The sequence below is a fragment of the Mucor velutinosus genome (assembly GCF_035048745.1).
Source record: "Mucor velutinosus strain NIH1002 chromosome Unknown tig00001544, whole genome shotgun sequence".
Taxonomy (NCBI): Eukaryota; Fungi; Mucoromycota; class Mucoromycetes; order Mucorales; family Mucoraceae; genus Mucor; species Mucor velutinosus.
The window spans coordinates 421,888-445,990 of record NW_027041908.1 but is presented as its reverse complement, the minus strand read 5'-3'; the positions used below and the strand labels follow the sequence as shown (position 1 = coordinate 445,990).

At 40.0% G+C, this 24,103-nt stretch overlaps 5 protein-coding genes across 5 annotated transcripts; 1 reads left to right on the top strand and 4 right to left on the bottom strand.

The window, feature by feature from the left end:
- ATC70_005462 (W2 domain-containing protein) lies at positions 1-4,171 on the bottom strand (the record flags this gene model as incomplete). Its single annotated transcript, XM_064824750.1, has 14 exons — positions 1-68; positions 132-419; positions 481-604; positions 680-814; positions 887-913; positions 993-1,378; positions 1,437-1,572; positions 1,633-1,849; positions 1,928-2,559; positions 2,667-2,826; positions 2,877-3,836; positions 3,903-3,940; positions 4,002-4,033; positions 4,093-4,171. 14 exons carry the CDS (start codon positions 4,169-4,171, stop codon positions 1-3), a joined length of 3,282 nt encoding a protein of 1,093 aa, XP_064680127.1.
- A 282-nt stretch (positions 4,172-4,453) lies between these two features.
- ATC70_005461 (uncharacterized protein) lies at positions 4,454-6,080 on the top strand (the record flags this gene model as incomplete). Its single annotated transcript, XM_064824749.1, has 7 exons — positions 4,454-4,478; positions 4,545-4,573; positions 4,630-4,802; positions 4,856-4,971; positions 5,031-5,105; positions 5,168-5,199; positions 5,265-6,080. The coding sequence occupies 7 exons, from the start codon at positions 4,454-4,456 to the stop codon at positions 6,078-6,080; spliced, it is 1,266 nt and encodes a 421-aa protein (XP_064680126.1).
- Positions 6,081-13,118: 7,038 nt separating this feature from the next.
- Positions 13,119-13,901, bottom strand: CKA1_2 (Casein kinase II subunit alpha; the record flags this gene model as incomplete). The annotated part of the gene is made up of 1 exon (XM_064824748.1): positions 13,119-13,901. One exon carries the CDS (start codon positions 13,899-13,901, stop codon positions 13,119-13,121), a length of 783 nt encoding a protein of 260 aa, XP_064680125.1.
- A 1,555-nt stretch (positions 13,902-15,456) lies between these two features.
- On the bottom strand, positions 15,457-16,722 carry RFC4 (replication factor C subunit 4; the record flags this gene model as incomplete). The annotated part of the gene is made up of 4 exons (XM_064824747.1): positions 15,457-15,540; positions 15,678-16,328; positions 16,456-16,518; positions 16,582-16,722. The coding sequence occupies 4 exons, from the start codon at positions 16,720-16,722 to the stop codon at positions 15,457-15,459; spliced, it is 939 nt and encodes a 312-aa protein (XP_064680124.1).
- Positions 16,723-20,257: 3,535 nt separating this feature from the next.
- On the bottom strand, positions 20,258-23,662 carry ATC70_005458 (F-box domain-containing protein; the record flags this gene model as incomplete). The annotated part of the gene is made up of 1 exon (XM_064824746.1): positions 20,258-23,662. The coding sequence occupies one exon, from the start codon at positions 23,660-23,662 to the stop codon at positions 20,258-20,260; it is 3,405 nt and encodes a 1,134-aa protein (XP_064680123.1).
- Between the last annotated feature and the right edge of the window lie 441 nt (positions 23,663-24,103).

The window sequence follows — 24,103 nt, the reverse complement described above, 5'->3', positions numbered from 1 at the left end:
TTATGAGTTCATTTTATTATCGATATTTGCTAATAAAGACCTTAACCCATTCTCGTTTACACAGTGTTCTAGATGGTGTGAGTGAGTAAAATGTACACCTATTTTTTTTTTTTTTTTTTTTTTTTTTTTACCTTGACAATCCCATAGCACTTTAGACCACAGCTCATTCATCCTAAACACATTTCGATTGCCCAAGATGATCAAATGGCGTTTGGCACGCGTCAAGGCGACATTCACACGAGGTTGATTGTCCATAAACTGACTCTCACTGGACCGCACTGTGGACAGTATAATGACATCCTTTTCTCCTCCCTGAAATGCATCTACTGTGGATATTTGGATGCTCTTCATGGCAGTGGCTGTATCTGAGGCTGTATTCATACCAAGATGTTGAGAGAGTTTATCCGCTTGCTCTTTATCTAATGGCCATAGTATGAGCAAAAAAAAAAAGGTCATTTGATTGCTTTGGTGGCTACTTACACAAGGAAATAACACCGAGGTCTTTGGATGAAATGTCAAATGAAATCATGGTTTGTAATATATGTGAAGCAATGGCAATCTCGGTATCGTTCCAATAGGAGTTGCTTCTCAGTGATTTTTGTTCCTAGCGGATATATGTATGTCAGTGTGTGTGTGTGTGTGTGTGTGTGCAATTCAACGGCTAAGCCCTGAAACTCACCATGCCTCCCACATCCACAAACAGCAAAGTCGGAAGCCCCTCAATCAGCGGCTTTCTATCTTGATCTGTAACTCCATTGATCAATCTCCTCTCGTAAAACAAGCTGTTGCTGATTCCAGAAATGCGAGGGTGACACTATACACATAAAAATGAGTTACAACATGCCTATATAAAGCTTAAACCCGATACGCGGGCGACATGACTTACTCTGTATTGCGTTCGCAACATGACAGACTAATATTGAATTAGCAAGTAGGCACATACACACACACACACACACACACACACATTTGACCTCATCACTCTACTGTACCTCATATCCTAATTCAATCAGACGGTTGAACAAGGTCTTGTCAAGCCCTTTTCCTACTTTTCCATCTTGGGCATGTGTGGCGAGTGTTGGTGGTAACTGCAAAGGATCTCCAATCAGAATCAGTCGATGACAAGAAAATCTTGCTAAAGGCACCAAAGTCAAAGGCTCCATCAATTGAGATGCTTCATCTACCAACACAAGAGGAAACTTCATGCCAGCAAAGACATCAAATGCGGAGGACATAAAGGTGGTGCCAATCACATTGACGGTTTGCAGCTGATTCACACTTTCGGCTTTACGGAACCGTTGGATGGCGGTGGAAATGTTGTCGGTGTCTTCTTCAGAGTTGAGTGGATCGTCCAGCATCTGCTCCAGCTCTTTCAGCTCTGTACAAAAAGGGGAACGTTGAGTATAGGCACTTGTACATGTACCATGGCATGTTACCTTCGTTACTAGACACTCTGGCTTTAGACGTATATGGCAGCAGATGCTTGGCAATCTTCTTCATGCTTCCGATACGAATAAACTGGTCAAATCCAAGCTTCAATAAAGTTTGCAAGATGCGATCCACAGCAACATTCTGTCGTTTTGGTGAGTCTTTCTTTCTCTCCATACACACAAGAAAATAAAGTTCACTTACAGTCATGGAAGTTACCAGTATCTTGAACTGAATCGCATCATCAGGCTCTCTGCGCGCATTTGCGGTATCGATAATGTCTTGTATAAACATGATAACCACAGCTGCGAGGAAACTTTTGCCTGATCCGTATACACCGTGAACCAGTACCACTGGGTTCTCTGGAGTGTCATTCCATCCAGGGCATTTAATCACAGACCTCGCTACTTGACGCAGGACACTGTCATACGCTTCATGAGAACAAGGCACTCCCCACACACACACACACACACACACACACCACCAAACGACAACATACCTCTCCTGGTCTGGATTCAATCGATACAATTCAATGTATTCCACCAGTTTTGCCTCTACATCGATAGTGTCTTGACGCGTCAACTGAATACAGTCCAATGTGGGCAATGGTGCCACCATTTTCTTTTTGCTCTTTTTACTGTCGCCCTGTGCCAATAGATACGGAAGCAAAGGCAGCTGCTCCAACTTGTCGTCCAAGGTATCCAGCATCATACACTCTTGACTTGCTGATATTGTTCGAATCGCATACACCGCATGTTGACTCTCCTGCAAGACTTTGGTGGCCACACGCACATCACGGGAAGACATGCACTCCACCTCCAAGGCCCCATCAGAAAAGGGGCCGAAATACGTGCTTCTGGCAAGAAACGTCTGGCTGGACTCAAAGGTAGAGACTTTAGAAATGGCCCATAAATCGTCCTTGTTGTACTTTGTGTAATGCTCTCGACTGCCACTCTTGATCATCAGCCGAAACCGTTTATCGCTGTACCGTAAGTCTCCCTTCAACTCACACTCCACATAGATGCCAATGCCTTTGGACCGAAGCACACGCTCCAGGTCTGCGCATTGTTTGTTTTTGCCAAATCTTTCATACATGGCGTAAAAGAACATGCCAAAATTGAGCAGTAAAACCTATGCATTGACATGTCGAATCAGTACCTGCATAGGCCATGATTCAACCCCCGTCTTGCGTATGGGCCAAAAATAAAAAATAAAAATAAAAATAAAAATAAACTTACATCCAGATGCTCGTGAATAATCTTTCGAAACGTCTCTTTGTACAAGGTTGGGTTGTTGAACTTGACAGGTACTACTTTGGAGCGCTTGGGATAGTTTTTGGACTTGATAATCGACAGAGCTTTTTTGCTGTTGGGAAACTGTAAAACGAGAGAGGTATAGCTATTCCACTTGTGAATAGTGATGAACAATGGTAAAGTGTGTTTACTTACTTTCCCTCGGTAAATGGGCTCTTGAAAGGCTTTGTGGTGCTGAGCTCTCCATGGCTACTGCTGCTGTCTCCCTGCTGGGGAGGTGTGAAGCTGAACGATGCTGAGGTTGCATTACTGCTCGTTGCCTCAGCATTCATAGTATTAATAGTCTCAATGTTGGATGCTTTTGTAAATGACGATGATGACGGTGTCGGCGTGGCTGTAGGTCTATGGGCGTTGGTAAGTGGGGTATAGGACGATGTGCCAGGCGCAGGTAGGCTCACTTGATGAAGGGGCGTAGATGTCTTTTTAGATAACCCCACTCGAACCCTCTTTTTAGCAGGCGGTGAACTAGAGGATGATGCAGTTGCTGTGGGTTGCTCTACCGGTTGTGGCGCTTCATTTTGTACAGGAGGAACAAAAGGGGGTATATTCAATGTGGAAGCCTGTCGTTCTTGCTGTATTGAAGGTGGTTGAGCCACAGGAGTCGGCAGTAATGGCTGAACTGGCTCAGGCTCAATAAGTGTAGTTAATTCCAGTTCCTGCTGAGTCGACGGCTCCACGTAGATCGCTGCTGGTTGTACTGATGGCTGCATTGATCTAGTAGATGGCTCTGACTCAGACATCTCCATGCTATGATCATCTTCCCCCATCTCTTCTGGATCTGGTTTAATCATTCTCTTTCGAGGGATGGTGGATGGAGGTTTGTACTGGGAGACTCGCATAGGCTGTGGGTTGTATCGAGAGGGAATGACCGTGGCTGATACAGCGGCTGATGCGGATGGTGAAGGTGTACGTTCTTGAGGCGGTGGATCAGGAAGGTGTCTCGCTGGCATAACATGGGGCGCCCTATGCACTGGGATGGTTTGTTGATGTGTATTGTTGGCCACCTCAATTGCTTCGAGTGACTCAATTGTTACGATATGGCTATCAAAGTCGATCTCATCGCCAACACTGGGTACGCCTCCCTTGTGGAACTTTCTATCAAAATGCAATCATTAGTGAGATGTGGGAGCAGTGATTTGATGCTGGATGTAAAGAAAGTACCTGTCAATGTTGTAACCTTTTTCATCTGTGAGTGTCAGCTATCAGATTGCATGTTAGTCAAGGACACATACAATGTTACAGCATGGATGGTCTATTTACCCTCTTGTTGAAGCTGTGGTATTTCATTGTTCCTACAAAACGCACATTGTTAATACCACATTGCAAATGGGCCAGCAGTCGACATCTATACCATCTTGCCATGTCTTGAACTTTTTTGTCTTTTGAGCAGTGAATAACACAACAAAGCTACTAATTGTGTTTTCTGACATGTTGGAATTAAGAAAAAAAAAAAAAAAAGAGAGAAATAGAGTTTCGCAGCAGCAGCAGCAGCAGCAGCAGCAGTAGCAGTAGCAGTAGCGTATTACTACCACATCTTATTGTTGTATTTTCAATGACTGGTTTTTCTGTTTAAAGCAGATTTTTAATTATTTCAAGAACGCGCGAGAATTAGCGCAAAAAAGTTGCTTGCCACTCTTTTCATCCTTCAAAACGCCCTTTCGAGTAGGAAAGAGAGAATGACAGTAAAACGTCTTCCAACACCCAGAACTAGGATGCTGTCGGTCCATCGCATCAAAGGTATGTTTGACACTTGCCTGATGGCTAGCATTGAGCTAATGACATTTGCTTTTTGATCGTGTATAGAGCTGATATCAAAAGGAGACATTCAGCTGGTAAAGTGGCATAGACACTCCCCTTCATTGCAGTTTTATTCACCGTTGATTATTAGGACGCACCCTATCAGAGAGAAATCATCTGGGAAAGCGGCAAGATGAGCGAATTGATCGATTCCATCATCAATAACTACTATATACCTCCATTGCTCTTTGCTGTGCGTCGAATCAGAGGTCAAGAGGTCCGCATTGTCATTGATGGTAAACAGAGACTGACTTCGGCAAGAAGGTAAGTGGATCGTTTTGAGTCGTAAGGTCTTTCTTTAAGTGAAGAGTCCATAGATTTCTCAAGAACCTTCTCCCGTACGTCGACAACTCATCGGGAAGTCCGGTTGAAAAGTACTACATTGAACGCTTGGATCAAGACGCTGACGATGAATATGAGCAGATCTTGAGGCGTAAGCAATTATAAAATGGCATATGGCATGTTGCACTAAGTACTGATTCATTTTTACAGAAAAACACAAGACTCCACAACATTTTATTACAAAAGAAGAGTTTGACATCTTCAACCGCTTCGAATTTGTGTGTGGTAAGTTTGACGGGAGTGTACCACACCCAAGTTCAGGCAGTCATTAACATAGTAATCTATAGTGGAGTACTTGGACATTACTGAAGACGATGAGGTAAGTAGGCAGATGTTATCGCTTTAAAAATAAGTAAAATAACTAACAATGTACCGTACCTTTAGTTTGAAATCTTCTCCCGTGTACAATTGGGTGTCGCCATCACATCAGCAGAAAAGTTGAAAGCTACAAATTCCAAAGTTGCAGAAAAGTGTCGACAATTGGCAGATGAATACCAAGCAATTTCGACGGTATTACAACGCAAAGGACACGCTGCACTATTCCAATTGATCGCTCATCTCATGCTCACCATCAAGAAAGGCACGGAAGTGTTTGCTAGTGGAAGAGCGCTTCAAGAATTTGTACACAGTGACGAAGTGCCGTCTGCTGATCTGCAGGAAAAAGTGGACATTGTACTCGATGTGATTAAGAGTATTGCAACTGACAAGGAACTGAAAGCTGTCATGGTCAATCCCAACATGACTGTGAGTAGCAAGAACTCGGTCAAGGCAATAGAGTTCATTCTGTTTGGTACTTTTATTTCCCTAGTAGAGAGACGCAGAAGCATTAAAAGCTACGCACGAGACTTTGAAGCATTAAGACAACATTTGCTAGAAACAAGAGAAGGCAAAGCTTATTTGGGCAAAGAGGCGTTTTTAGACGCCATGGTCTGGGTCAATGAAAGGCTGGAAAAGGAAAACTTGGTGTCAGCTCATGTCGCGGTGCACACGATTCCAGATGACGATAACGAAGATTTCGATGAGTTGAAGGAAGAAGATACTGCTATTATACCCAATTCACATATTATCGATTACAACCAAACGCCCACTCCGCAGGTGTTAAAACCTCCAACTAAGAGAAGAAGGGGTAATGGATTGGTGGCAGTCGCTAAACGTGGAGGAAAATTGCCCACAGGCATCACAAGGCAAAGAGCTTTATAAGCTGAAAGCAACCCTATAACGAACAAGACACGAGAATCACTCATTGCAACTATTATAACCATCAAAAGTATCGCGATCAACAAAAAAACAAAAAAAAAAAAAAAAAAAAAAAAAAAAAAAGAGCCCAAAAGACACATATAAATATTGTACATACACGCTAAACCACGCCACTAAATTAGTTCTTCTTCCCATTGCTGTAATAATCTTATAACTTAAGAGAGAAAAATAAAGCCCCTATCACTGTGATTTTCGGATTTATTGAGTTTCATTGTCCGTTTTAGTGTGTTGAGATGCATGCAAATGACAGGTATTTGCATCTATCAAATCTCCAAATGCAGACAACGACATGAGCTGCATGATAATCTGTTTGATAGCTCTCGCTTGAGACGCTCTCATCGTCGTCTGAAAGGGAGCTTACAAGCTCACAAATACTTTTATCAGCAACCCAAACGTATTGGTATGAGCAGGCGTAGAGCCGCATAAAACAGCAAAATGGGAATATTTAGGCCAAGCAATAGTGCAATTCCTTCTGGGACGCCTCAGACAGCATTGCTTGCTTTCATAATAATAATGAGGATGGCATTGATATTACCAGTAGCTCGCCGCCAAAATTGTTGGTGGTTGAAACATCTCTTAAATACTTTGCTTCAGATTGGTCCGATTTTGATCAAAAACGACTTAATTCGTCTATCTTACAGATTTCGACTATGTCAGATGCGTTTTGTTCATCTCGTACTTTCTAATACATCTTTAGAGCACTTTACACGGCAAATCCATTGGTATTAAGTATAAGACATATTGTAAACAAATCTACTGAGCAATATTGAAAATATGAAATGAGGTTGTTGACAAAAATGTCGAACTCTTACATAGCCAGGGACCTATGTGAAACAACATTGTAATGAAATAGCCACCCAAACGCAACTTGATTGAAAACCGAAATTCATCAAATAGCACTCATTCAAACTCATGCTATTTGGATCTATTAATAAAAGCGCTCAAATGTACATCAACAACCATTTAAAATTCTAAAGTAAAGATGCATGCTTATATCGCACATCGTGTGAATGAATCATCACTCCTGATCACAGTGTATTCAATCACACCCATGATGGTCGTAATAAGTGATGCTATCTTTATCCAAATAGAATCAAATTAATAACAAGCATATTCAAATATGACAACTATGCCCTGCTGCTATAGTTGCACAATATCCCAGACAAAGGGTTCCATACTTCAATAACAAACATCACACTTTAAACCATCAAAGTTATATTAAACCATGCTATGACGATAGCTCACTCAAGCCCATCAAGGTTACTCAAATCGACCCCTTATGGCCAGTGCTCTTGCATTGATTACCACTTTAAATCAAACATCAACAACATTTGCCAGATATCGCAATAGCAGCACCTATTGCTCTCTATCATCACTAATCCTACAAGCCAGTTGCAAGTGTATAAATACTCTTCTTTTTTTTTTTTTACTCAATTCCAGGATCTTGAGTTCATTTTTATACACAAATAAAATACAGTTGATTTCTATTGTATTTTATTATTGCTTTATTTTTTTTTGTGAAATCTATTCAAACCTGATTTCACTGCAATCATGACTATCATCATACTAATAGTATTACTATGTATGCTTATCTGTTGATGATAGCATGGTTCGATTGTGATGGCATTTATTTATGGTATTTATATGATGGGAATGTAGTCTAGTTCACTTCAGTAACTGTCTTTAAGGGTACTAATGGATGCCCATTTTAGTTCGTCACAAAACCACAGTGAATAAACCCAATAGTTGCTATTGAAAAGAGCTGCTAGATTTCACTTTTTTGAGCTTTTTTCGTATTTCCTCGCAGCAGATGGCTTTATAAAGAAGTAAATTGTTGTTACGCACAAAGAGGCTTTTTGCCAGTGGTCATTTCATCTTTCTGTTATAAAACAAAGGTCTGATGTTCGATTTTGGGCAATTAAAGCTTATTTTTTTTTTTTTGCAAAAAATAAGGAATGAGATGTTATGATGTTCTGTCCTGCGTACAGATAAAGGATTTAGATATACGTATATGCAGAAATATAAATGAAATAAACGTTGTTCTTTATTGTTTTACCATATGATTTGATATCTACACTAATTAAAAGGTTACACGCAAAGTCTGTGTGTACCTGACAATGGAGAGATGCAATATCGAAAGTCAATGATAGATGGGTATGTACGATCCAAGAGATAGCAGCTCTTAATTTTTGCAGTGATTTCAGGTACACTGGCAATTTTTTTATGATTGGAAATACTAAACCAATCTTTAATACTATATATTAAGAATGATCTTACAAAAGTGTGTAAAAGACCTGACATTTGAAAGATGACACCAGAAGTGGTAAACAGCAGGTTCTTCCTTATTATATTTCAAACAATAAACAGAGTATCAAAAGGAACAAAAGAAATTAAGACAATATGGCTGTGATGACGAACTGATTCGCAACATTAGCGTTCGCTTTTTATCAATCGTGAACCTGAAATGGGCGGCAGTGTATCGAAAAGATATACTGCACTGTTCCCCAAATACATGCCTAACAGCAAGGCTTCAAATAAGCATTCAGTAGGCGGGTAGTAAGGCACAGTAAGCGTGACGTTACTTGCCCCGCATGATAAACGCGTAAAGTTTCCTTTTTTTTTTTTTTTTTTTTTTTTTTCTCTCTTCACACTTTGGATTCATTGCGTTGTAGAAATCTCTTTCAGGTTCCCTGGGGCCAATAGATCAATGCCACTATACTTGACGAGGAGCAATCCTCTAATGGTTTAAATGAAGGTAGGATCGTAAGCCTTGCTTTAGGTTTCAGCACAAACTAGCCATTATATGCGTAGTTCTGTTGCCATTTGCTTTGCAAATAATCAGAGCTTGTAAGCCATGTAATAGGTTGTCGGCGGGCAACTGCTAGAGCTTCCTGATTGTGTGTTCTATCTGGGTATCATAGGTGGCCGCCTACTCGATTGAACAACGCTTGAAGCTGCCAATTTGGGCTGTGTGTTGACAGGCTGTTTTGTAGCCTGGTGAGCCTGGTGAACTAGTTTGTTAGATGTTGTTTGTCTTTTGATAGTTGTTTCCCCAACGACACAAAGGCCATATCTCACAACATCCCATGGGGCTTTCAGTTATCACTGGAGCCTACTAAGTTCACGCTGGATGGTCGTATTGGTTTATGAAAGAGTGGGATGTTGGGTTTGCATGGTACCGTGTAAATCCTCATTCTTGGGATCAGTTGTACTTTGACCTTCACGCTGGTTGATCCTGTTACATCATGGTAGACCATCTGCTGTGATAACCAACAAAAGTACGCCTTTTTATATATAAATGTAATGAAAAATAGTTAATAAAGCTTGAATATTGAATATGCATGATCACTTGGCTTGTGTTGTTTTGTACCCTTGTCAGACTATTTGGTTTGATGATTTGCAATGGTTTATGGTAAATTTTTTTGGCATATAGTCTATTATTTGCCCTGATATTCTTTTGAGTTGGTATGGAATAAGCAGCAATAAAAAAGTGTCTATCACGCAGGCCCTCACTCAATCACCCTCAAAATTTACATATACATCGGAGGATTGACATTGATATCTTGTTCTGGCCGCCAGAAACGGCCTCCAACACAAAAACACGGCTCAAATGCATACTGTGTTTCGCAGTACTAGTATGCTGTTTGCCCCTATATAACTTTTGCTTGCTGAAACAAGTGTAAAGTACCACAGAAGAGTCAGATCCATAGCGACGAAGGTTTCGAAAAGCGAAAGAAAAGAGCCACCCAAAGCGTAGACACACTCTTATGAAGCAGCGTATATTTTATCCAGTGATTCGGTGATTGCATTCTTAGATGCAGCCTATATACATATGATGTTGATCTTAGAAACTGACAAGAGTCAGGAACAGATCTAATCTAGGTATTCAAGCTTCTATCGTCGTATACCTAATGAGAAGGTTCTATTAGAGATGCTTACAACTCAAGAATGTTAACGAAAACTTGCATGCCTTAATTCAGAGTAGATGTTCAAATTAATTAAAAAAAAAAGAATCCAAATGGATAAGTATTTAGTGATATTTACGATCACGTCAATGTTTTCTCCCCGCGAATACATCATTATTGTGAGCCCCTGTAAGCAACTTATGAGATCAGCAGAGCCTCTATTAATAGCCATAGCTTATTAGCATGAAAATGCATTACGGGCATATCCCTTAAATATCATGATGCCCAAAATAAACCAAACTGTATATCTAGATTTACCAGAAGCACATAGTGTTGTCAAAAATAGATCATTTTAATATTAAAAAAAAGGGGTTGCATTTCCTTGATTATAGCTTGCATTTATGTATTTTTACATATTTATCACAAATATAGATTGCATATTTATAAATACATTGAGAACCCTGGATCAGCAGAATGAAAATCCCATATTTGACGTTTTGCTCCGTAATTTAGATGGCTGTGAGTTCAAGTGACATCAAATTCGCTATCAATATATGAATTTCACTAGAAAAACATGTGGAGGAAAATGGCATGCTTTTATTGTTTTGATAAAGCAATATCAGTATGGAAAACGTGCATTTCGATAAACTTAAATCCCGTACTGAAGAATTTGGTTTGTGCCTGAATTTTCTCACCAATTTTCATTTTCCATGGCAACAATTACTAAATGCAAATTACCAGCCCAAGAAGAAAGATGTGCACAATTGCTTCTTATTAGGACGCCTTTGGTACGATAGCCTAAAGCGGATTCGGCATGTCACAAACGAGTTGAATACACAAACTGGTGCTTCCATATACAAAGTATGCACAAAAGGCAATTCATCTTGGCCTGTGAGTAAATTTCTCCTAAACAAAATGATAGGCATTAAATCCATAAGAAATTAGTCATCGTGTGTAATTGAAATAATGCGTAGAAAGACTTTTAACGGGAGTGCCTAAAAAAGAAAAATGCGCATTTCATTACACATAAGCTCACATATCATTCAATGCTCATAAAAGTTGCGGATTTTTGTTTGTGGCTATAGAGAAATGTGGGTCTGTGTGTGGGTCTGTGTGTGTGTGTGTGTGTGTGTGTGTGTGTGTGTGTGTGTGTTGCATTTGATGATAGCTTAAAAGTTAAAGAGCGAGCGTCGTATTTCGACATAAAAGCCCAAGATCAAAAGCCTGTCAACTGAAATGATGCAATGGGAAAGTCTGTAGGCAAATAGAGATATTGAATGAGATGTGCAGGTTTAAAACAATGATGTCTAATGCAATGCGGATCTAAGTTGCTAACCAGGAGCGAATGACCATATACTGTATTACCGGGATCAATTATTTTAAACCATGTGCCTCGCTCCAATATAGAACGTTTGGGATCTGATTATTAGCCATTGTGTAAACCCAAGAGATTAAAATGCATGATTCTTGGCATCAGATCAAAGAACGGATCAACTCTGATTTGTCCATGTCTAGGATGTTCTTCCTTTGCATATGTATGTACAGGGAGACAGTACGCTTTATTTATAGATTTGTAGTACAACATGTCTTGGAGAGATCGGAAATGACGGTTTGTTGACTAATTTAGACGATTTGCTTCAAATGGATGGCGTTTCAAGCATCAGCTATATAGTGTTACTACACGTGTGTGCATATCGTAGTGGCTGGCCACTAAATTATACACCGTATATGTAACTAACCCATTTTGTACAAATCCAAAAATTTCTTGTGGCCACAATGACATTCCTCCTTGAGCCGTGCAATGGCCCGGTTCTTTTAGACTAGTTGGTAAAGTGATAGATGCTGCAGTCTAAATTCTCGGTATAAATCGCAAATGACGTTGACGTCCAATATGACCCTAGATCTTTTGTCAGGATCAATACAACTCAAAACGCAATGTAACGTGATGAACTATGATTGTACGACTAATGTATACATGCTCGCTCTAATACGCATTTACCAGTGGCGCATAAGTAATGTGATATAGATGTTCAGATCAAGACAAGAGAGATGGTGGCAAGAATAGCCCTGGGATTCTTAGATGCATGTCATGGTTGATATGCAAGCCATTTTGCCGAGAATTAAGAATTTCGTACAACACACAGAAGAGCGCAATTAACCAAATGCGGCATCATCCGGCTGCTAATCATTGGTTCCAAAAGTTTGTTTCAAATTAATAAAAAGTGCTACTGTATCATGTTGTACAATGACAAAACAAGCGTCATGATTCATTTCATACGCATGTTGTAATCAATATGCAGAGCTAGATAGGTATATACGCCTTCAATTTTGTCGGGAAAATGTTTAGTTTCATGATATCATTTATAGACATTTATGCATACAGTGGCGCCGAGAATGGCGTATCAACTAACCAGTTACGGGCGTGGCTTTTTAGATTGTTTGTATATACAAGCAATCTCTCTGGATTAGAAAATCGCTTGATAATTTTCATCTAAAGATTCCTGGAGCATTATAGCTTTGTGCATCGATGCCGGTTTTGATGCATCTTTATGTAAATGTGAACTGCACAATGACTAGCACGTTGGTTAGGGGTAATCGGTTTACTTGATAACGGATATGATCCCCTCCCTTACAGTTACACGTTTGGCATAATATGGTCATTTTCCGGAGCTCCGTTGTTCCATGTTGTATAACAGCGAGAATTTCTAATCCGAACAAAGTTATTTTGTACCATGTTACATGAGAGAATAGTAAGACAATAACGATTGATAAAAATAAATATTTATTTACAGGTGATATAGACGGATGAGAGTAGTATATCGAACGAAAAGTTAAGTGATGAAAATAAAATTGTGTGTTTCTAATGCAAATGCTGATATTTGGGTGGCATATAAAAAGGGTAAAAAGATATAAAAAGAGGTTTGGGCATATAATCGAGAAAGATAAAGGGTATAGCTGGTAGTAGGAAACATAATTGCTGGTACTCGTTATGCTGCATATTTGGCGTTTGGATCATAGAGTTGATAATTACAAATGAGTGAAAAATTTGATGTGCGAGCATCGTGAGAGTGTCAGACTACTGCATAATGAATGAGGGATATGCTAGTAACTCTTCACAGCCAAGGTAATCCATGCAATTGTTGTTGGCAGGCATGAACTGGAAGGTATTGTCAAACAAGATGGCTTGATCTTCAATGATCTGCGATAAAGCCCAATCATCACAATAAAACCCCGAGGTTTCCAATGGGCATTCAGAGATCGACGAATCTGTTGATGAGCAAGGGGATGAAATTAAGTTTAATTCATCGTAAATCAAAGGAGAGGCATACTGTAGTTGATGTTGTGGTTGTGATTGGTGTTGTTCTTGTTTAACAGGTGCTGGTGTAGCGGGAACGGGTGCTGTTGGCTTTTTGGTTGATTCTGCAATCTCCTTCAACTGGGCGAGTCTTTTCTCGAGCTTAGCAATCTTGCGTTCCAAATGAGTCACCTGAAGACCCAAATCATCGTATGCCGTCAAGAGCTCCTTTTCCATTTCACCAAGACGAGTAGCAGATTTTGACTTTTCCAGCTCTGGCTTGCTGCAAATGTAGGCATGATGAAGACTTTCGAAATGAACAGTGATGGTTGCAACATTGTCATAGGTGAAAGCAATTTCCTTTTGTAAGCGTTCAATTTCTTGATGTGGATTTTTTTCAGTTTCAGCTGTCAAGACTGCAGAAGCAGCAGTAGCGGCAGTGGTGGTGCTGTTGCCTGTACGTGTAGTGATGTTCAATGCTGTGCGCTTGTTGACACGGTATGTGGATTTGTTGGCATTGATACGTTGAGTAGCCCACTTCAAAGGCTTATTGTTATTCTTCATTGTTGAGGAAGTCATTTTATGATTGAATGTGATTTGATATGATGTGATGTAGAAAGAAAAAAAAAAAAAAGGAAAACTGGGGAAAAAGGTCCTTATATTTATATTTGTTTTAAAAAGGGTAAAGCTAGGAGCCAAATAATCATGTACAACTGCATGTTCCCAAATTAGATTTGCTGATTATGATTGGGCTCCTTGATTTGATATGTTGAACACAAGAAAAAACACTGCTTATGCCTCACCCCCGTCATCTCAACCAAGTATGGAATGGCCCTAAAATGTTCATGTCTTTTTTTAGTCATTTGTTTAATATTAAACTTTTAATAAAACGCATAATAATTGTGAGGGGGGAAAGAGGGTTGGAATTTCTAAAATAATCTTCTTTTCCAATGTTTGCTAGAAACGCGAACTTCTTTCGAAAGTGTGAACACAAAAATTGTGCCTCTGTGTCATGCCAAGATGGTGTGATGCCAAATATGTAACTCGGTTATTTAGGGCGAATTTTTTTTTTTTTTTTTTTTTTTTAATGTACCGTCTTTACAACACAAAAATGACCGTGCGTTGTCTCTTTTTTCTTCCAGTTGAATCCAATTTTGCTTTACCAAGTTTAATCTATCAATGAACTTGGCATTCAAATTCACCACTTTCTATTAATAACATTCTTTGAATTATTTTTAAACCATTTCTTATTTATAACTTGACGTAGTATTTTTAATCCCCACGTTATGATACCCAGTTTTTTTCAGGAACGCATTTCATCATCATTCATAGCTTAAATGCACATTGTATCCCTTTTTTTAGACTACTTGACGAATTTTCCAAAAGTAAAGTGTCTTTCTGATTGCTTCCACACGTGCTGCATTCTTCCCTTGATCCCTATTTACTTTCCAACAATTTTACTTTTTGTTGATTGCTTTCATTCATAATGGATGGCTGAGTTGAGTTTTTTTTTTTTTTTTTTTTTTTTTCCTGGATCATCAAATATAAAAAGCCAACTTTTTTTCACTCTTTTCTTTCTCTTTTTCTTTGCTGTTTCTCTCACTTTTTCCTCTTTTTCATTTCTACATTTCATCGTCTCATTTTTTTGCGCATTTTCTTTATCGCTGCGTTTTTTTCAAGTCTTTGGAACGTAAAGTGAAAGTTTCAATTTGTTATTCCTGATCTATGATTTCTGCTAGGCAATTGAACAGAACTACTAGCTGATACACAGCTTAAATAGTCGGCAGTCTCTAAATAGTGGGTAATTTATCGCTTAATGCCAAGCTTCTGATGCTATGGGGTTATACTAGCCATCTATTAGAGCTTACGTTTCCCAACTATTACAGAGATGCTTGGCAAAATATATCTGATGTCATGTTGAGGCCTATTAATAGAATTGCGATATGCACGATACTAGCTGCACCAATAGGGACTGAATCGCATTGATTAAATATGGACATTTGTGCTCGGTAATATGTTACATTTTTATTTATTTATTGATCTGTTTTAAGAAGGAAAGGGTGTGATATAATTGGTAGATGTCTAACTGATTTTGTACAACGAATTTATGCTTTTTGATTTACTTTTGACCATCAAACATCTTGTGGAAGACAGGGATCAATTGTTGAGCGACAGTGAAACTGAAGATCAACTTGGGGCCAACCTATTAATAAACAAATGTTAATATTAGTATCAAGAAATGCTCCCTCAATGGAATATTTTTAAACAATGTTAAAAATAAATACGAAAAATTCCATTGACATAACCAAATGCCCCCCTAAAAATGTATAAATAACTTACCACCAAGATCTTGGGAGTCAAACCCTTAAAGAAACCAGCGAAGCCTTCATTCTTGACAAGATCCTTGATAATTTTGAAACCAGATTCTGGGTTTTCAAAGTTACGGTTTTGGATACGGGTCTTGACGACATCCAAAGGTGCAGCAACAGTAATAGAGGCAACAGCACCACCGATAGAAGCACAGAAGTTTTGGAAGAAGGTAGCCTTGTTGTAATCATTCAATGAGAACAAGTATTCCTTGACGAAAGCAGAGCCACCAAAGAGTGCGAATGAACCAGGAGCATTACGAGCAGCGGTCCAACCAGCACCACGGTAAAGACCCATACCTTCATCTTTGACAATGGTCAAGAAACCACGGCCACGGAATGCCTCAGGGTTAGTTTGTCTCTTGATCTTCAAAACGTCCAAAGGAAGCAGAGCAATTTCACCAATACCGACCAAACTACCAGCAGTGGCATGCATCATGGTCTTTCCAGTCTTCTCACCGAATGTGCCAACAAACAAATCTCTATGGTGCTTGTTCAAGTAATCTCTAACAAAAGGTTGACCACCGAACTTGTAAACTCTTTGGGCGACCTTGTAACCGGCAGCGAAACCAAGACCAGGGAAGAGAGAAGCATACTTCTTCATAAATGTGGCATTGGCAGCATCCTATAACATTTCGTAATAGGAATCAATTAATCTGACATGCTAACTTTCTGACATGGCATCCAGGAAGCTTCCGCACACACAAAATCAAAGCATCCCCCCTTGTCAAAAAAAAACCATGATAATTTACCTTGAAAATGACCTGATTAACAGCAGCCTTATTTTCAGCAAATGCACGGCCTGAAATCCAAAGCTAAATGGAAGCAAGATGAATTAGTTTACTTGCCCCCTTAGTCTGCCCCTATATGTATTCTACCTTATTTTGGTTACTCATCAAACGCTTGGCAACAGTATCAACAGGGTGGAAGATGATCAATTCAAGAATGCCGGAACTGGCACTACCAGCGAAACGAGCCTTACCAGACTCGGATTGACCTGAAGCAATGGGAGGGGACATTTGTTAAAGAAGATGGTTGATGCAAAAGAGGAAAGAGAAAAAAAAAGGATAGTTGTGGAGAAAAAAAAATTGTGAATTTTAAACAAAAAATCTTTTGCCCCTGGGGGCTTTTAAAAAAGTATCGGCTCATCCATGATGAAGTTGGAAACGTAGACCATGCTCAAATAAAATGCTTCGTCAAATGTTTGTTTAGAGGTCAATGCTTGCTGCTAGATCAAAGTTTATTCACCTTTTTACAAAAACCATGGCCATAATCTGTGGTGAAAAAAAAAAGGATTTCATCTTGATTGACATGAGATGCTGTATAAATGAAAAATTTTCATGCTTCAATTCAGGGTTACAAACGATGAGTCATGTCAGGCACTCACGCTGAAGTAGAAATATCACATGACCGTACCCACCTTGTTCCTTATCTAATCTTGATGTCCAATACGATGATTTTGATCTAACCATTTTAAATGTTGATAATTTATACACCAAGCACACCAAGATTTGATGAATTCACGATATCAGTGAAATGCCATGGGCATGTTAATGCCAGCTGCTAAATTCATCCATGCCCTGAAAGCAAAACAATGATGAAGATCTACCAAAATGGGTAGTGGTGTTACTGACAAATTAGATTATCGGCTAAATCTCTTCATCTTGAAGGTATATACCATAGCCCCAAACAACAATTTTTTGAGACAGCATTAAACGAGTTTAAGATTGTACGGATATGTGCTTCTCTTTGCATACAAGGTTAAACACTGTTTCCAATGCTTGTACTTGGCCGGATGTATACATATACCGCTATAAGCACGCAAATCGCAGTAACTAGGCTCTTTTGCGTAATTAGCCCCCTTACTGTACAGTCAGGGTATGTCTTTTATGCAACAGGCAGGATACTACACAAAATTCCTTTTGATCAGAGTTCAGGATCAGTTGCGCTTATGATGCTGCATTTTAGTAACAAAGATCCCAATCAAAAAAGCCTCATAATTATATAGCGCATTGTATAAGCTCATAATACCTCACGTATTCTGTGGTCGCAACACAATCAAAATTAAATGTTGTCATGGATAAGCTATTACAGCTTCTTTGAATTGTAAGCTTATCGCATGATATTTTGATGTTTTGTACGTCCTCTGCTTCTTTCCATCTTGATTTGCCGCGGCATCATATATACATGGGCTGTAATATAGCAATACCAGTTGAAAGCCTTTTCTGTATTGATTTGCTCAAATCAATTCATTATACTGCATATGCCACTGAAGTAATATTATTATATAGTATGCTTTCAAAGCCTGTTAATCTAGGACTAATTCGACATTAATGGCCATTATTGAAATTATTATACATGTTGCTGCCGTAGATATTATGTGGTACAGGTTGCCATCAGGCTATATAAATCATTGAGCCAATCAAAGCCCAGTTTAGCTTTTGCGGTGATTGAAATTATTCTTCTCGTGTTCAAATTCGACTTGATTTTACATCCTTCAAACGATTTTGTAAGATTCGACTATATAAGTCGTGGTTGTCATGCTTTACTTTCTAATGCAATTATGGGTAGCTGATCAAGCTGCTTCTAATGGCACTAATTACATTCAAAATTTTGAACAAAAATATTGAGTAATTTACGAAAATATGAAAAGTGGTTTTCTGCCAAAATGTCGAGATTTTACATATAAAGATCTACCAGAAACAAGTTCAGGTGCTGCATTGACGCTTTAGAAACATTTTGATCTAATATATGCTATAGCAGAAATCGTTGTTTCTAGGGTGAAAAATGCAATCGTTTGATTTTCAAAAATTTTCCCTTGCTAATACTCATATAAATTTGACGATTTTCGTCGATCTGGTATGACCCAAAAAAATTTGAGTTAAGGTATCAGGAAGTTGGTAGTGACCAAGAGAAGCAGTTTGGTGCTACTCTGAATGCTCAAAATGACCTATAACACGAGATAGCAATGCTTGAAAATGGCCAAATTTACTTCTAATCCAGTCGATAGATGAGGAATGAGAGTCTGTATCGTCAAACTGCTACATGATACCAAGCTATCCGGATGCGCTGCATCGTATGAAATGGAAATATTGAATCCAAGACGATTTTTGCGATATTTTCAGGGCCTTGTTTTGCGTGAAAATGCGATGAAATGAGCTAAAGCATGCTGTTTCTTGAGGACGCGGAAATGGTCAGCGCAGATTTGCACAAAACAACACTGGCAAGTAGTTTCGGAGCCATCAGCGCTCTCCAGGTACATTTTTTAGTGTAATGAGCGCACAGCTGTGATTTTTCAAATGATTTGGCCTATTGCTGTCATCACCAAATGACAGTATATATATCAGCTTTGCTGCGGATAACCTTATAGTGCTGGTAGATTATATTCTATAGCATTGCCTCCACCCCTCCATTCAAAAACATTGTCAATTTCTCCAATGAGATAAGATGACAGCGTCAGCAAGTCTACACAGTAGTAGAACATTTGTCCGCTAGTCTTTTCCTTTCTTTATATACTAGAAAACTTTGAACACAAAAGCGTCGTCGTAAGCAAACAAAGATTAAACGCCCCTCTCCCAAGAACTTCACGCATCTAATACAAGTGATTTCTTGCCTTCTATTTGGCCGTAGATTGAGTAATTTGTGGTTTCTAGGCAACATTTAGTAGCGTTGACCTTAAAAGAGGTTCATCGTAACGAAGCGAAGGTGCAAAACCACAGTATTTAAGCAGCAAATATTAATAAGCTTACCAGCAAATAGCGCATCAAAGTTTGCATGAATTAGCTTTACCAAAATCAATGCGCCTCCTATTTAAATTAGAAATCGCACAGGCTGTAGAACTGCCCGTCCAGAAGATTTCAGCTATCAAGAATGTGATTCATGCTGTGTAAATAAACTCTATAAAGCACAATATAACCAAATTTGACAGCTTTCAAGCCTTCATATCTCGACATGTAAACTTTTCTGAGCCGCCGGAATGACACCAAACAAATGTACTTGAGTAGTAACATCCTGATACCTTTGCTCAACCAAAAAAAAACATGGTCAAAAATCGGTCAAAAAGCATGAGGGGTATACCTCATGCTTTTCATCGAAAATCAAACGATCGCATTTTTCGCCTTGAAAATGAAGACTTTTACTATGGTGTATATTAATTCAAAATGTTTCTATCGACCCAAAGCAACCTCTGAAACCACTTTTATGGAGTCTTCATACGCAAAATTTCGACATTTTGACCAAAAACCTTATTTCATATTTTTTGGAATTGCTCGATAAGTTCATTCAAAACATCTATTACAATTTGCACCATTGGAAGCGTCTTGAAAAGCACTCCAAGAATGTATTAGGAAGCATCGGATGATCATCACAGTTTATACAATCGAATATCAAAAAACAGATTTTTTTTTTTTTTTAAATTGTGTTTATTGATTGAGCCGCGTACACTAAGAGTAATAGGTCAGAGTGAAGAGGCGGGTGCAATTGAGAAATGAAAAAAATATAAATATAAATGGAAACTAAACTAAACTAACAAAAGGAACTATCTAACTATCTAAATTACAAGAGGGAATGGATTTGATCTTCATCCACTGTCTGTCGGACAGTGGAGTGGATATGTACCAGAATCGCCTCAGGGACAAAGATAGTGCCGTCAAAAACAAAGCGCATATGGGCTAGCCATATTTGAGACAGGGTGATGAGTAGGATTCTGTATGGATGGATGCCTTTGACTTGGGAGTACCAGATATCTGAAAAGTCCAGGGACAGAAGAGCCTCTTTGATGTCAGTGATGGACGTGGTGGGCCATAGGAACTCAAAAATGACGCCTTGCCATACCTTTTCTTTGGATGGACAGTCAAAGAGCAGGTGGCTGGCAGTTTCATTGGGAGACAAGCAGACAGGACAATTGTGGGACTCGAAAAATGCAGGCATCATGTAGTGTAATCTGCTTCTAGAAGGGATACAGCCTGCGATGAATCGGTATATCACATTACGTTGAATGTAGGTAAGAGACAGAGACCAAAAGAATTTCCAATTAGCAGCAGAGACATTTTGCAAGACCAAGGGCTGTTCCACCGACGACAGTACAGACAGACGAAATGTTTTGGCGGAAGCCTGAGCGTTTCTAAGAGATTGGCCATCGTGCAGACAAAATTGATCCACCAGCGGCGCAAAAGAGACTCCAGGATCTACTACAGGGGCTGGATTACACACTGGGAGGAAGTAGGGCTGGAATTTAAGAGTGCCAGATGCGAGGCCTCTGAACACTGTTGAAGGAGCTCTCTTCCACCTGAGGAGGGAAGGGTCACGAGTGTCTCTCCAATGTACAAAGTTAAGCCGGGCATCGTACTGAAATACATCAGAAACCATCATCTCTTTGACTTTAAGAGGAACAACCAGTGAGGAGGATGGAGGAACATAGAAAGCCGCCTGTAATGGAAGAGCCATGGCAGTTGCAGAATTGATCGGTGCCGCATCAAACAACTTAGGAAGATAGTCAACTGTACGATATAACATATCGACAGTTCCCGTGCGTTGCTTTTTCAACCCCTTAGTACGACGAGCAGAGGGAAATAGCAGCGGGATTTGATGGTGGGGGTAACCATTAACATTGCGAATGTGGTAGCTTAAGAGGTACGACACAGGATGGGAATCTATGACATCTTGATCTTGAACCAGTAATGGGTGGAGCCAACGAAAATACAAAGCTGAAGCTTGTATTTGGATGTCTACAACACCGAGACCACCTTTGTCCTTTGGTAGAGTCCACACCTTCCAAGGGATGACGGGGAAGATGTTTCTTCTCAAGAACTGAATAGCCAGAGAACGCAGCTGCTTGAAGTCAGCTTGAGTCAAAGGCGTAACACGCAGGATGTACCATAGCTTGGAGAGCAAAAGAGAGTTCAGCACTGTAGCCTTTCCAACGACCGACAGGGAGCGACCAGAATGAATCTGGATGGCAGTTTTGATCTTTGTTACCAAAGCACCCATAAAGTGAACTCGCTGAATCCTACTTTGGACGAGAGGAAATCCCAGATAGGTCAACGGTTCATCGTCCTCAACAGAATGGAGATGTGTGATACCCATTTGTGATAATGGACCATCCCACATATCCCATGTATCCCGACCAGACACTGAAAAGGCTTCCACCTTGGCATTATTGAACTTGGCGTTGGAGGCAGCACAGTAACGAGCCATATGGAGCTGTAACCGAGTCAAATCATTGGAGTCATGGATAAACACCAAAGCGTCATCAGCATAGCACAGGAGTTTTGTTCGTGCAGTACCCATCAAGTAGCCTTGAAATTGGCGATCATGCAGGATTGCAAGCAGAAAAGGTTCAAATGCCAAGTTGTACAGTACAGGAGAGAGAGGATCCCCCTGCTTCAAGCCTCGAAGTTTCGCCACTTCAGTTGACAGATGGCCATTGATGTTGATACGTATGAGGTTGTCACCCATCAACTTGGAGATACACTTGATAATAGGGCGAGGAAACCCAAATTTCCCCAATACCTTCCTCAAATATTCCAAGTTCACCCGATCGTATGCCTTTTCTTGATCCAGAAGAAGACCGATGTCATAATCCAAAGTGTTAAAGGAAGGATCATTTTCCTGTTGTTCAGCGATGGACCATTTCCGTTGAGCATCTTCCATTAGGAGCTGGCAGATCATTCCATTTTCAGCAATGAATCGACCAGGAATAAACCCAAGCTGATGTCGGCTGATCAAGTTGGAAGAGACTTCCATGATTCGACGGTTGATATTGCGAGTGAAGAGCTTGTAGTCTGAATTAGCCAGAGACAGAGGACGGTAGTTCTTCATTTCAGCTGGATCGCCTTTCTTGTAAAGCAGACACATGACGGATTCGTTCCAAGATGGCGGGAACTTACCCTTCTTTAAAGCTTCATTGTAGACTAATTGGATGAGATCATGGAACGGTGGAAATTTCATTACCAAGTACAGGATTTCATAAGGTAATCCATCAGGTCCAGGACTACTCAAACGACGAGTCTGCTTGCTATCGGTCAAGAGTTCCTCCACATCAATCGGCATCATCAATGATTCCTGCTGCTCGCTGTTGAGCTTCAAATGACCTGGGATGTTGCGAATTATAACACTGAGGGAGGTTGAATCCAGAGCCTCCGGTGTGAACAGTGAGGTGTAAAAGTTGGTAGCAATGTTGGAGATGCTAGGTTGATCTTGACATAGATCGCCAGTTGTAGGGTTCCTGAGTTCCACAATTGAACGACGATTTTCTCGAGACACCACAGAGCGCTTCAGGAAGCCTGGAGATTTCTCACCATGTTCCCGCCAAAATTTTCCTGCCTTCAAGATCTCTATTTCTGCAAGAGAGTGCTGGAGAGATTGAATCTGTTGATTAACCGTGTCCAAGCCTTGAAACACCAAGCCTCTTGTCTTCTTATGCCGCATCATCTTGTTTCTCTTTGATAGCAGTCGGTGTAGCTGTTGTTTCCGCCAGTTCAAATCCTCCATTTGATACTGTTTGATAAACATCTTTACTTCGGCTTTGATCCAATCCCATTGTTGTTGGGGGGTGGAGAAACGCTTGATTTCTGCCAGACGCGCCTCACTATCAATGAGGAATTCTGCCAATGCCTTCCTAAATGTTTTGTTGCAAGCCAAGAACGGATTTGCCTTCCAGTTACCAGGGCCACGGCCATTCGCATCTTGATATCGAAAAGAGAATCCCAAGAGTTCATGGTCGGTCCAGGCAGGAGACAGATACTGCTGGTTGGTGCTAGTGACTAGATGATGGGCGTTTGAACTACAAAAGATGTAATCCAGAATCCCTGAATTGCTTCCACTATGCCATGTGTTGTGTTTGTCTTCCCCAAAAACGTCAATAAAGTAATCATCGAGTAGATCGGTCCATTCTACTGGTGCACTGGTGAGGGTGCCATCGACTCGACGATCCTTGTACTGGTAGTTGAAGTCTCCCATGATAAAGACGGTGTTTGTTGTAGTAGTAATAGTTTCTTTGACAATTTGTGTGCCAATGAGTTCTGAATAGAACGCTGATCGGTCGGTGTGAGCGGACGCACGACCGTAAATATTAAGTATTGTTGCTATTGGTGGTGAATTGGGTGAATTTTCCAGGTCTCGAGTAAGATGAAGGGAAGCCAAGATAAATCGACCCCCATCAATGCCTTCTGAGATGTGTTTGAGTGAGTAATGAGTGTTGAGGGAAATGATGCCGCAATGTTGAGTCCAAAGACTCGACTTGCAAGTAAATTGAGTGTTGAGTATGTCTATAAATGTGTTGTCTGTTGCATGTGTTTCTTGAAGCACTAAGATGTCATATCCTAATGTTCGAAGATATCTAATAAATTGTTGTCTTTTTTTGGTGTTATCTGTTTTTTTTAGGCCACGGCAATTGAGGGT